Below are 13,904 nucleotides of genomic sequence, written 5' to 3'. Positions count from 1 at the left end.
CTTTTAATTCGTTTCCGTCGTGCAGGTTACGAGAGCACTCATTCAAGAAAGCGATACTGCTATGGCACATTCTCGTACATTGCATGTTTGCACATCTTGAGCTTGCAATGGGAAGCTACGACTAGGTGACCACGAATTAGGTCTAGGATGCACTTCGTTTGCGTGCTCACACACCTCCTTTAACTTCTCACATGAGCCCTCGTCACTACCAACTATGCACAATCTCATCTTTGTCGGCTATGCACTGTCTCTTGCCACTTTTCCCCATATTTCCATTTGGCACTTAACTTTGATTTTCCATTTGATCCAAAGGGGAGATCTTATGAGATTCCCCCTTATAACTCCCTTCCTCAAAATTGGCTAAACCTACTAGAGACCTAGTTGTGTACTACTTTGCTCAACTTTCAATTCTTTATATGGAAACTACACAAGATACTCCACCCACTCTCTATTTGAAAGGCTACACAAAACCACCCATAATTTCAAATTTCATTATTTGAATTCATCAAGTTGAAATTATAAAGGACAAGCTAAACCACTAGGCTACAAGCCTATGGTGGCCTTAAGCATTACAAAAAGGACTAAAGAGTCGCTCCCCCCCCCCCCCCCCCCCCCCCCCCCTTTCTTTTCTTTTTTTTTCTTCCCCCTCACCCTTCTCTTTTAATTTAATACCCCTCTAATCTCAAAAATTTCCAAAATACCCCCAACATTTTGTCATAAATTCTCAAAATATCCTTTAGATTTTCAAAAATTTCCAAAATACCCCTAGTGTTGAGACATTTTGTCATAAATTTGTTCAAATTCTCCAAAATACCCTTGGTTGTGAGATCAATTTTTGCAAAGATTTAAAAAAATTATAGCCTTTCGTAAGAAGACTGATTGTATATGAGTTCAAGATGCTAAAACTAGAATTTGAGTTTGTTGTGCAAGCTTTGGAGATGAGTTGCTTCATTATTTTTAGACATAATTGCCTTCTTTTGCGAGGTAATTTGTGAAAAATAAAACTTTTAATATTATTATTTCATTTTAATCACACAAATTTTCAATTTTTTCTTATAGCGTATGCCATTGAGAGAGAAAATAAGATATCTTCGAAGACATAAGAAGTAGTCATATCGATGTCAAGATTATAAGAGCATTAAAGCTAGATAGAGGAGCAAATAAATATCTAGATTTTACTTCAATGTTTTTTCCTTTTTGTTCTTGCAGTTGTGTTTAGAACTAGAATTTAGAGAACATTTCATAATTAATACCTGATCTTGTCATGGAGACCACCGCTTTGCTTATTAAGTTTTAGCCAAAGAGTACTCCTCAGGAGCACGAGCATGAAATGAAGCGGTTCTCGGCTTCAAAGAATGCTTCTGTAATATGGCTCTTCTAAGTAGTCCATTAAGGCGCATGGGTATGGAAAGCAATTTCTATGTGATTTGAAGATTAACTCGCATCTTCAAGGGTGTTAGGCTAGTTGGTACGCCGTAGGAGTTTGACCCTGTTGTACGTGTGTGTGTGTGTGTGTGTGTGTGTGTGTGTGTGTTTTTGGGGGTGGGACGCCCGAGAAAGGAACTACTCAGGAGCAGCAGGGGGAGGAGAAGGAGAAGGAGGAAGATAGAGAGGAGGATGATATTGCATGGGTTGAAATTGCTGGGGAAAGGGTAGCTGAGGAGGGGGCCCATAATATTGGACGTAGTTGTAAGGGGCCGGCGGAGGCATTGGGACGGGGAAGGGCCGGGTGGGCGCCACCGCGTAATGTCCGGGGACAAAAGGTAGGGGGCACTGTATATATTGCGGTGCAGCTACTGGGTAAGGACCCAATGGGGTGGCGGGCGGAGCAGCAAGAGTGTTGGCGGGGACGATATTATAGTACGGGAAGCCTGGTTGTGGAGCTGGGGGCGTAGATGAAGAGTGGGGGGGCACGTACTGCGCCTGAAGGGGGGTGGGATACTCGGGCCAGTACTGCGCCTGAAGGGGGGTGGGATACTCGGGCGGCATTGATCCAAACTGAATATAATAAGGCGCGCTCGGATCCAGCGATCTAAGCAAGTTTTGTAACGCAGAGTCTTCCAGCTCCGCCCTCCTTCTCCTCTCCAGCTCCCTCAATGGAATATACTCTTCCGCGTATGGATTGAGTGCTCTCCTCACCACAGGCGGCACCTCTTCGTTGGCAGTGTTGGCTTCATCCATTTCCTTTGATCACCTACTCTGCATGCACACACAGCAAAAGCAAAAACAAAATACCCGTTGTGTAAGTCCAGACCGCGGCAGTACTTGTTCCTCTGTGGCGCACGTTTTGTATTGGGCACCGTTATCCTTGTGTCGAGAGAGAGGAAACTTGAAAGAGAGAGAGGGAGAGTCCCTAAGCCGGAGAGCGAAAGCAGGACGCAGAGATGCAAGGGGGCACCAGTCCGCCGACTAGCCGCAAAAGGTGCGCAATGCTGCCAACTCTTCGTTTTTGGAAGTGACGTTACGCTTTCAAACTTATGATTATGGATTAACTTGGTTGGCTATCTACTACGGGGTGGGCTAAGGATATCCCCTTTGCACCTACGATTTGAACCCACCATTTCAGAGGGACCATTGACTCCATCCACTCTCACTTCATGGTAGATATAGACTATTGTTGGATATGAGTTGTCGGAGTTTAAAAGCAATGCCACCAAAGCAAGCCGTGTGGTTTGCTTTCGTTTATAAGCATGCCTACATTCGGCAACAAAGAGCTAATGGACATGTGAATCATGAGAGGATTTCTTTAACACTAGTTCTGTAATCGAACACTCAAATGTCCAGAGATACTAAAGTGTCCTGTTTTTCTAACAACTTGTCAGAGAATCTAGAAAAAAATTAAGAGGTCACGTTCATATCTTAAGTCAACTATGAGGTGAAGAACATAGCCAAAGTTTACTTTTATCAAAATTAATACCAAATTAAGATTATAATGATAAGTTATAAGATGAAAAATCATAGAAATTTAGTGCAATTTTATTAAAATTTTCATAAATTGAATATAACTTCTCATCAAAAAAAGATTTTGCATAGATTTCAAGGTGTATGGATAGGAAAAAACTTATTATAGTAAGAAATTGAGCTTCATAACTTAGTTATGGGACTAGATTTTTGCTATAATCAAAAGACCAAAATCTTGAAAATGCTGACAAAGAGAAAAATTTTGGTCTTTCAAGGCCTCTTTCATTAACATAATGAGGTTATGGGACAAAACTTAAGCTGTACAATGTATCTATAGGTCAATACCCATCAACTAAGCATTTTTCAAGGGTTCAAACTCATAGGCATCTTGTAATTTAAGCCCATTTAAAAAAAATTATACTGCATAATTTCTTGCAAAAAAAACATTGCTATGGAAAAATAATAAAACTGTGTACATAAATCTCCCAATTGTCTCCATATGAGGAATTTGCATACAAATAAGTGAGATGAATGAAAAAATCCAAAAGTGTCTTTTATTTTAAGGTTTATTTTTTATAAATAAAAATTAATAATTACAACATGCACAGTTTTTTGTATACTCCATAAATCACCAAATGTGGCTTGCATAACCATTAAAAATTATCACCTTATGCAATGGAGTCATAGATATAGTATATATGCATCATATGACATGTCACATGAACAAAATAATAGAGATAGACAGCAAAAGGTAGAGAAAGAGATCTTTGTATTGATGAATCTTTGCAGCCCTTTGATACAACAGATGAGCAATAGAATATGGATGCACTCCGTTGTACGGAGCTTGAACCTCCCGACCACCCCCGAGCTTCAGTCCGCTTGCATGCAGCGTCTCACTCACACTCGCACTCGCACTCACACTCGCACTCGCACTTGTCGCAGAAGAGGAGATCTGTGAATGATCCCCAAACGCACCACTCGTCGTGCTTTTAATTTTCTTTTTCTCGAAAAGCCTAACGACTTCTCAAAATAGCCGCTTTTTTAGGCGTTCAATGAACTCGATTTTCGCACCAAGTATACTTGCGAGAATAAGATAAGAACGTGATCGCTAAGCCATCCGTAAAGGTTAGATTTTCATCATAACACTTTGCACAGATCCTGTTTCACACATTGATTTCTGCATCGTCTACAAAATAGCCAAAAGAACATATTCGTGCAACCAATTCAACATGATAATCAAAGTAAAAGAGCATAATTATGTACCTTCATAATTTCAATTGTAATAGTTTAGCATGAAGAAACAAATCCACTTCTTGGTTGATAGTAGAGAGAGCTGTATGATGTTGTATGTCTATCTGTCCCTGTGTATACTACACTGCTGCTGCCTTCTGTTTGTTTTCATCATAACTTTTACAAACAAACTCAGAACAGAGCAATCCAGGTACTCAAAACGACGAAAATAGGTGTGGTCTACAAGGCATCGCGGACAGAATTGTGAAAAACGTCTTTCTTTGGCTGAAAACGCAACTTTTAGGTCGAGACTGCTAAAACCTCTATTTTTGGGTCTCCACTACTTTTTCAACTTATTTTAAGCCTACCCATGCATTTAAAGCTAAAAGACATAAATATAAAATACTAATATTAATAAAAATCTCAATTTTATTGTTCATAGATAGAATATCTGTTATTCATTAATCTTTATCAAATACGTCTTTAGTGTATTATTTAAAAAAAGAATATATGTTCTCTCTTAATATCTCAAACTCATTCATATAAGCTCTATTTAATAGACTATTCAACAATCTTTCAAATCGTGCTAAACAAAAGATATGCCCTACTACATTTTTTTCGACTTTAAGAACTTCAAAAATTAATCCTATTACATTCTCCCCTTATCAAAATTAACTCTGTCCTCAGAGTTGGAAAGAGAGAAAAATTCTCTTTGCAAAACACTAAGATCAACACATGATGCATCCTCTACTGGATAGTTCTGCCACTTAACCAAAACTTCCACAATGTCTCTATTTTTCAAATGTTTAACACACCTATCTAGCACCAAGTCTGGTTCTACAGTCAATGTTCCATCATCTTTCAACTTAGAGTTCTCCTGTAAAACATGATGCGCATTAGGAACATACTTTTTCAATAAACTCACATGAAATACAAGATGCACTTTAAGATGAGAAGGCAATTCCAATTTGTAAGCTAATGAACCAATGCGCTTCAAAATTTTAAACGGCACAACAAATCGTGCAGACAATCTTCTATCCTTTTCAAAAATCAAATGAGACTTCTCAGGAATAACCTTTAAGAAAACCATATCACCAGTTTCATACTTCACAACACGATGTTTCTTGTCATAATACAGTTTATGTTTCCTTTGAGATTCTCTAATATTCCCCCTGATTTTGGCCAACTCGCTATCCATTTTCTCAAGCATCTCACGTGACAGTTCTACCTTATTCCTCGAATTAAGAAAATAAATAGGTGTAGGACAGTTATAGGCATACATTGCCTCAAACGGAGTCATCCTAATAGATGAATGATATGAACTGTTATATGCAAATTCAACCAAAGATAGATATTCATTCCAATTAGATTGGTTTTCATTGACATACATTCGTAACATATCTTCTAAAATACGATTCACTCTCTCTGTTTCCCCATCTGTTTGAGGATGAAAAGCAGTAGACATGCGTAACTGGGTACCTATAGAGTCAAAAGTCGCTCTCTAGAAATGAGAAGTGAACTTAGAATCTCTGTCAGACACTATACTCTTGGGCATGCCATGCAAACGAAATATCTCTTTCACAAACAAGCGTGCAATGGTCAATGCAGTATCAATTATTTTTACAGGAAAGAAGTGAGCTTGTTTTGTGAGTCTATCTACCATCACAAAGATCGAATCATACCCTCCACGAGTAGTAGGAAGTCTAATGATAAAGTCCATGGATATAGACTCCCACTTCTGTAAAGGAATGTCTAAGTGTTGAAGGTCACCAGGCATCCTCTTATGTTCAATCTTAACTTGTTGACATTGAAAGCACTCACGCACATAATTCTTAACATCCAATTTCATACGCGGCCAAAAGAATGAACTTTTAATCTTTTCATATGTCTTATTCAATCCAGGATGATTAGAAAAAGGTGAATTATGACACTCATGCAGAATTTGACGCTTAAAATCAGAATTTGCAGGAATACACAAGCGGTTATAATAATACAAATTTCCCTTATACAAGTGATATCTGTTCTCATACATCTCACCAATATTTTCACGCAAGCATTTCATAGGCATATAAAAAGAATCATTTTCAACTTCAGCATGTACATCATCAATCAAATTGTACCGCACAACAATCAACAAATTACACATGGACCTACGACTCAATGCATCTGCAACTTTATCTTCTTTTCCACACAAATACTTCAAATCAAAATCATACTCAGCCAGCAATTCAATCCATCTCCTTTGTCTGTTGTTTAACAATGGCTGAGTGAAAATATACTTCAAGCTTTGATGACCAGTATGCAATACAAATTTTACGCCAAGCAAAAGATGACACCAATGATTCAATGCATGAACAACAATAAGCAATTCTAGATCATGTGTTGCATAGTTCAATTCATGTCGTTTTAATTTCCTAGACTCATATGCAACCACTCTTCCTTCTTGTGTCAAAACACAACCTAATTGTTCACCACTAGCATCACATGACACAACAAATGGTTTTCCCATCTCAAGAACTTTTAAAACACAATTTTTTGCTATTTTAGCCTTCAAGGTCTCAAAAGCAGTCTCACAGGTAGAAGTCCACACAAAACCCTTGTCTTTCTTGGTCAATTCGGTCAAAGTACTTGCTATCTTATAGAAATCTTTAATGTGTGCTCTCTCATATTGTGCTAGACCCATAAAGCTTCTTACATCCCTTACTGACATAGTCTTAACTTTATCAAGATCAATGTGAATCCCCTCTTTAGAAATCACTCTTCCCAAATACACAATCTGATCCTTTGCAAAAGAACACTTACTTGATTTGGCATACAAGTTATGTTCACGCAAAACTTTAAATGTTTTCTTTAAATGCAATGCATGATCTTCTTTATTCTTAGAATACACAAAAATATCATCCAAGAATACCACAATGAAGTCATCAAGATACGGGTGAAAATATTATTCATTAAGCACATGAAAGTTGTTGGTGCATTAGTCAAACCAAAAGCAAGAACTGTAAATTCATAATGCCCATAACGTGTACAAAAAGCAGTCTTTGGAATGTCCTCGGCCTTAATGCGGATTTGATCGTAGCCAGAACGAAGGTCAATCTTTGAAAATATTGTGGCACCACTCAATTGGCTAAGAAATTCATCTATGTGAGGAAGAGGATATTTGTTCTTAATGGTCTGTTTGTTTAATCTCCTATAGTCAATACATAACCTATATGTACTATCCTTTTTCTTTTGGAATAACACAGGACTACCCCAAGGAGATACACTAGGTTTAATCAAACCCTTTTTTCAAAAGATCGTCAAGTTGTATCTTGATCTCTTTAAGCTCATCAATATTGAACCTATATGGAGCCCTTGAATAAGGTGTTTCTCTTGGATATAGATCTATGGCATGGTCTACTGCTCTAGGCAGAGGCATACCAGGAAGATCGTTCGGAAACACATCCTTCAATTCATGTAAGAGATCCTCTACAGATTGTCTCTTTCTGTTTATCCCCAAATTCTTTTTTTAATCTCATTAGCAAACACAAGAAACGTCTGACACTCTTATCTAAGTCACCTTATCAATTCCATGGCCAAAACTAGATTTAGAATCTCTTTCTTTCCACGGACAGTGTGACTCATCATCATCAAATGATTAAAGATATATTTTTCTTTCTTAACAATCAATCAAAAAATGATTTTCAATCATCTAATTGATACCAATGATAACATCATGCATATCAATGTTCATGATATAGAAATCATCTTTATGCTTTCGACTCTTCAAAGAAAAAAACAAATTTTCTACTAACTCTTTTGTGAAACTATTATTACCACTGGTTAAGTCCACAAGTCTTTTAACTTCTCGATTTAATTTCAAGTTTAATTTCTCAATCAATTTAAACGATAAGAAGCAATGAATACTATCCAAATCAATTAAGAAATTCAAATTTAAATCTCAACTTTTACGCATAAATTCGATCATCACAGAAGCTTTCAAAGGACGTATCAAAGACATAAAACATCAAAAAGAAGGGGTAGATGACTTACCTTTATCGTACGCATCGCCAAAAGTCTCCAATTGAGCCATCTTGGTACGTATTGTCTTATCGGTCACCTTGCTCGAGCATTCGAAAGTCTGGTGGTCGTGTCCTCGATATTGAAAGTATAATCCAAATCTTTGAGTTCCTCAATCCACACTTCTAAATCTTCGCATATCTTTCTTATGCCATCAAACTCTTTAAGCTTAGCCTTCGTTAAGAATGATTTGGTTGTCGCTTCTCCCATATCGTCATCGTTTCTTTTTCGCGTTGACGACCTCTACGTCCACCACCATCGTTCCCACCATCACCACTATCACCACCACCAGGTGCCCAACGCCGCCACGATGATTATTGTTTCCTGGTGGAATAGCATGGTTTTCGCCTTCATGTTCGCCATGAAGGTCCACATAGATATCAGGCTCTCGTGCTGCTTTGCCCCGCAAAGCCTCAGCACGCTCCCGATTTGCAATTTTCAGATCTTCTCGTAGTCGCCGAATCAGGTCTTCTTGCTCCTTCATCCTCCTCTCGTATCCTTCCATGTCCAGAATCAACCGCTTGCTCTGATACCAATTGTCACAGGAACAGAATAATAGAGATAGACAACAAAATGTAGAGAAAGAGATCTTTGTATTGATGAATCTTTGTAGCCTTTTGATACAACAGATGAGCAATAAAATATGGAGATCGAACCTCTTGACCACCCCCGAGCTTCAGTCCGCTTGCATGCAGCGTCTCACTCACACTCGCACTCGCACTTGTCGCAGAAGAGGAGATCTGTGAATGATCCCCAAACGCACCACTCGTCGTGCTTTTATTCTTCTTTTTCTCGAAAAGCCTAACGACTTCTCAAAATAGCCGCTTTTTTAGGCGTTCAATGAACTCGATTTTCGCACCAAGTATACTTGCGAGAATAAGATAAGAACGTGATCGCTAAGCCATCCGTAAAGGTTAGATTTTCATCATAACACTTTGCACAGATCCTGTTTCACACATTGATTTCTGCATCGTCTACAAAATAGCCAAAAGAACATATTCGTGCAACCAATTCAACATGATAATCAAAGTAAAAGAGCATAATTATGTACCTTCATAATTTCAATTGTAATAGTCTAGCATGAAGAAACAAATCCACTTCTTGGTTGATAGTAGAGAGAGCTGTATGATGTTGTATGTCTATCAGTCCCTGTGTATACTACACTGCTGCTGCCTTCTGTTTGTTTTCATCATAACTTTTACAAACAAACTCAGAACAGAGCAATCCAGGTACTCAAAACGACGAAAATAGGTGTGGTCTACAAGGCATCGCGGACAGAATTGTGAAAAACGTCTTTCTTTGGCTGAAAACGCAACTTTTAGGTCGAGACTGCTAAAACCTCTATTTTTGTGTCTCCACTACTTTTTCAACTTATTTTAAGCCTACCCATGCATTTAAAGCTAAAAGACATAAATATAAAATACTAATATTAATAAAAATCTCAATTGTACTGTTCATAGATAGAATATCTGTTATTCATTAATCTTTATCAAATACGTCTTTAGTGTATTATTTAAAAAAAGAATATATGTTCTCTCTTAATATCTCAAACTCATTCATATAAGATCTATTTAATAGACTATTCAACAATCTTTCAAATCGTGCTAAACAAAAGATATGCCCTACTACATTTTTTTCGACTTTAAGAACTTCAAAAATTAATCCTATTACATTCTCCCCTTATCAAAATTAACTCTGTCCTCAGAGTTGGAAAGAGAGAAAAATTCTCTTTGCAAAACACTAAGATCAACACATGATGCATCCTCTACTGGATAGTTCTGCCACTTAACCAAAACTTCCACAATGTCTCTATTTTTCAAATGTTTAACACACCTATCTAGCACCAAGTCTGGTTCTACAGTCAATGTTCCATCATCTTTCAACTTAGAGTTCTCCTGTAAAACATGATGCGCATTAGGAACATACTTTTTCAATAAACTCACATGAAATACAAGATGCACTTTAAGATGAGAAGGCAATTCCAATTTGTAAGCTAATGAACCAATGCGCTTCAAAATTTTAAACGGCACAACAAATCGTGCAGACAATCTTCTATCCTTTTCAAAAATCAAATGAGACTTCTCAGGAATAACCTTTAAGAAAACCATATCACCAGTTTCATACTTCACAACACGATGTTTCTTGTCATAATACAGTTTATGTTTCCTTTGAGATTCTCTAATATTCCCCCTGATTTTGGCCAACTCGCTATCCATTTTCTCAAGCATCTCACGTGACAGTTCTACCTTATTCCTCGAATTAAGAAAATAAATAGGTGTAGGACAGTTATAGGCATACATTGCCTCAAACGGAGTCATCCTAATAGATGAATGATATGAACTGTTATATGCAAATTCAACCAAAGATAGATATTCATTCCAATTAGATTGGTTTTCATTGACATACATTCGTAACATATCTTCTAAAATACGATTCACTCTCTCTGTTTCCCCATCTGTTTGAGGATGAAAAGCAGTAGACATGCGTAACTGGGTACCTATAGAGTCAAAAGTCGCTCTCTAGAAATGAGAAGTGAACTTAGAATCTCTGTCAGACACTATACTCTTGGGCATGCCATGCAAACGAAATATCTCTTTCACAAACAAGCGTGCAATGGTCAATGCAGTATCAATTATTTTTACAGGAAAGAAGTGAGCTTGTTTTGTGAGTCTATCTACCATCACAAAGATCGAATCATACCCTCCACGAGTAGTAGGAAGTCTAATGATAAAGTCCATGGATATAGACTCCCACTTCTGTAAAGGAATGTCTAAGTGTTGAAGGTCACCAGGCATCCTCTTATGTTCAATCTTAACTTGTTGACATTGAAAGCACTCACGCACATAATTCTTAACATCCAATTTCATACGCGGCCAAAAGAATGAACTTTTAATCTTTTCATATGTCTTATTCAATCCAGGATGATTAGAAAAAGGTGAATTATGACACTCATGCAGAATTTGACGCTTAAAATCAGAATTTGCAGGAATACACAAGCGGTTATAATAATACAAATTTCCCTTATACAAGTGATATCTGTTCTCATACATCTCACCAATATTTTCACGCAAGCATTTCATAGGCATATAAAAAGAATCATTTTCAACTTCAGCATGTACATCATCAATCAAATTGTACCGCACAACAATCAACAAATTACACATGGACCTACGACTCAATGCATCTGCAACTTTATCTTCTTTTCCACACAAATACTTCAAATCAAAATCATACTCAGCCAGCAATTCAATCCATCTTGTTTGTCTGTTGTTTAACAATGGCTGAGTGAAAATATACTTCAAGCTTTGATGACCAGTATGCAATACAAATTTTACGCCAAGCAAAAGATGACACCAATGATTCAATGCATGAACAACAATAAGCAATTCTAGATCATGTGTTGCATAGTTCAATTCATGTCGTTTTAATTTCCTAGACTCATATGCAACCACTCTTCCTTCTTGTGTCAAAACACAACCTAATTGTTCACCACTAGCATCACATGACACAACAAATGGTTTTCCCATCTCAAGAACTTTTAAAACACAATTTTTTGCTATTTTAGCCTTCAAGGTCTCAAAAGCAGTCTCACAGGTAGAAGTCCACACAAAACCCTTGTCTTTCTTGGTCAATTCGGTCAAAGTACTTGCTATCTTATAGAAATCTTTAATGTGTGCTCTCTCATATTGTGTTAGACCCATAAAGCTTCTTACATCCCTTACTGACATAGTCTTAACTTTATCAAGATCAATGTGAATCCCCTCTTTAGAAATCACTCTTCCCAAATACACAATCTGATCCTTTGCAAAAGAACACTTACTTGATTTGGCATACAAGTTATGTTCACGCAAAACTTTAAATGTTTTCTTTAAATGCAATGCATGATCTTCTTTATTCTTAGAATACACAAAAATATCATCCAAGAATACCACAATGAAGTCATCAAGATACGGGTGAAAATATTATTCATTAAGCACATGAAAGTTGTTGGTGCATTAGTCAAACCAAAAGCAAGAACTGTAAATTCATAATGCCCATAACGTGTACAAAAAGTAGTCTTTGGAATGTCCTCGGCCTTAATGCGGATTTGATCGTAGCCAGAACGAAGGTCAATCTTTGAAAATATTGTGGCACCACTCAATTGGCTAAGAAATTCATCTATGTGAGGAAGAGGATATTTGTTCTTAATGGTCTGTTTGTTTAATCTCCTATAGTCAATACATAACCTATATGTACTATCCTTTTTCTTTTGGAATAACACAGGACTACCCCAAGGAGATACACTAGGTTTAATCAAACCCTTTTTTCAAAAGATCGTCAAGTTGTATCTTGATCTCTTTAAGCTCATCAATATTGAACCTATATGGAGCCCTTGAATAAGGTGTTTCTCTTGGATATAGATCTATGGCATGGTCTACTGCTCTAGGCAGAGGCATACCAGGAAGATCGTTCGGAAACACATCCTTCAATTCATGTAAGAGATCCTCTACAGATTGTCTCTTTCTGTTTATCCCCAAATTCTTTTTTTAATCTCATTAGCAAACACAAGAAACGTCTGACACTCTTATCTAAGTCACCTTATCAATTCCATGGCCAAAACTAGATTTAGAATCTCTTTCTTTCCACGGACAGTGTGACTCATCATCATCAAATGATTAAAGATATATTTTTCTTTCTTAACAATCAATCAAAAAATGATTTTCAATCATCTAATTGATACCAATGATAACATCATGCATATCAATGTTCATGATATAGAAATCATCTTTATGCTTTCGACTCTTCAAAGAAAAAAACAAATTTTCTACTAACTCTTTTGTGAAACTATTATTACCACTGGTTAAGTCCACAAGTCTTTTAACTTCTCGATTTAATTTCAAGTTTAATTTCTCAATCAATTTAAACGATAAGAAGCAATGAATACTATCCAAATCAATTAAGAAATTCAAATTTAAATCTCAACTTTTACGCATAAATTCGATCATCACAGAAGCTTTCAAAGGACGTATCAAAGACATAAAACATCAAAAAGAAGGGGTAGATGACTTACCTTTATCGTACGCATCGCCAAAAGTCTCCAATTGAGCCATCTTGGTACGTATTGTCTTATCGGTCACCTTGCTCGAGCATTCGAAAGTCTGGTGGTCGTGTCCTCGATATTGAAAGTATAATCCAAATCTTTGAGTTCCTCAATCCACACTTCTAAATCTTCGCATATCTTTCTTATGCCATCAAACTCTTTAAGCTTAGCCTTCGTTAAGAATGATTTGGTTGTCGCTTCTCCCATATCGTCATCGTTTCTTTTTCGCGTTGACGACCTCTACGTCCACCACCATCGTTCCCACCATCACCACTATCACCACCACCAGGTGCCCAACGCCGCCACGATGATTATTGTTTCCTGGTGGAATAGCATGGTTTTCGCCTTCATGTTCGCCATGAAGGTCCACATAGATATCAGGCTCTCGTGCTGCTTTGCCCCGCAAAGCCTCAGCACGCTCCCGATTTGCAATTTTCAGATCTTCTCGTAGTCGCCGAATCAGGTCTTCTTGCTCCTTCATCCTCCTCTCGTATCCTTCCATGTCCAGAATCAACCGCTTGCTCTGATACCAATTGTCACAGGAACAGAATAATAGAGATAGACAACAAAATGTAGAGAAAGAGATCTTTGTATTGATGAATCTTTGTAGCCTTTTGATACAACAGATGAGCAA

General features: G+C 37.3%; 1 protein-coding gene across 1 annotated transcript; it reads right to left on the bottom strand.

Moving 5' to 3' along the window:
• Positions 1 to 1,166: 1,166 nt before the first annotated feature.
• LOC147446860 (uncharacterized) lies at positions 1,167 to 2,425 on the bottom strand. Its single transcript, XM_086524199.1, has one exon. It carries the CDS (start codon positions 2,179 to 2,181, stop codon positions 1,564 to 1,566), a length of 618 nt encoding a protein of 205 aa, XP_086380325.1. The 5' UTR covers positions 2,182 to 2,425; the 3' UTR covers positions 1,167 to 1,563.
• Positions 2,426 to 13,904: the final 11,479 nt, after the last annotated feature.

This window comes from Adiantum capillus-veneris, chromosome 11 (genome assembly GCF_014529385.1).
Source record: "Adiantum capillus-veneris isolate H3 chromosome 11, ASM1452938v2, whole genome shotgun sequence".
Lineage (NCBI taxonomy): Eukaryota > Viridiplantae > Streptophyta > Polypodiopsida > Polypodiales > Pteridaceae > Adiantum > Adiantum capillus-veneris.
This window is presented reverse-complemented; position numbering and strand designations above follow the sequence as displayed.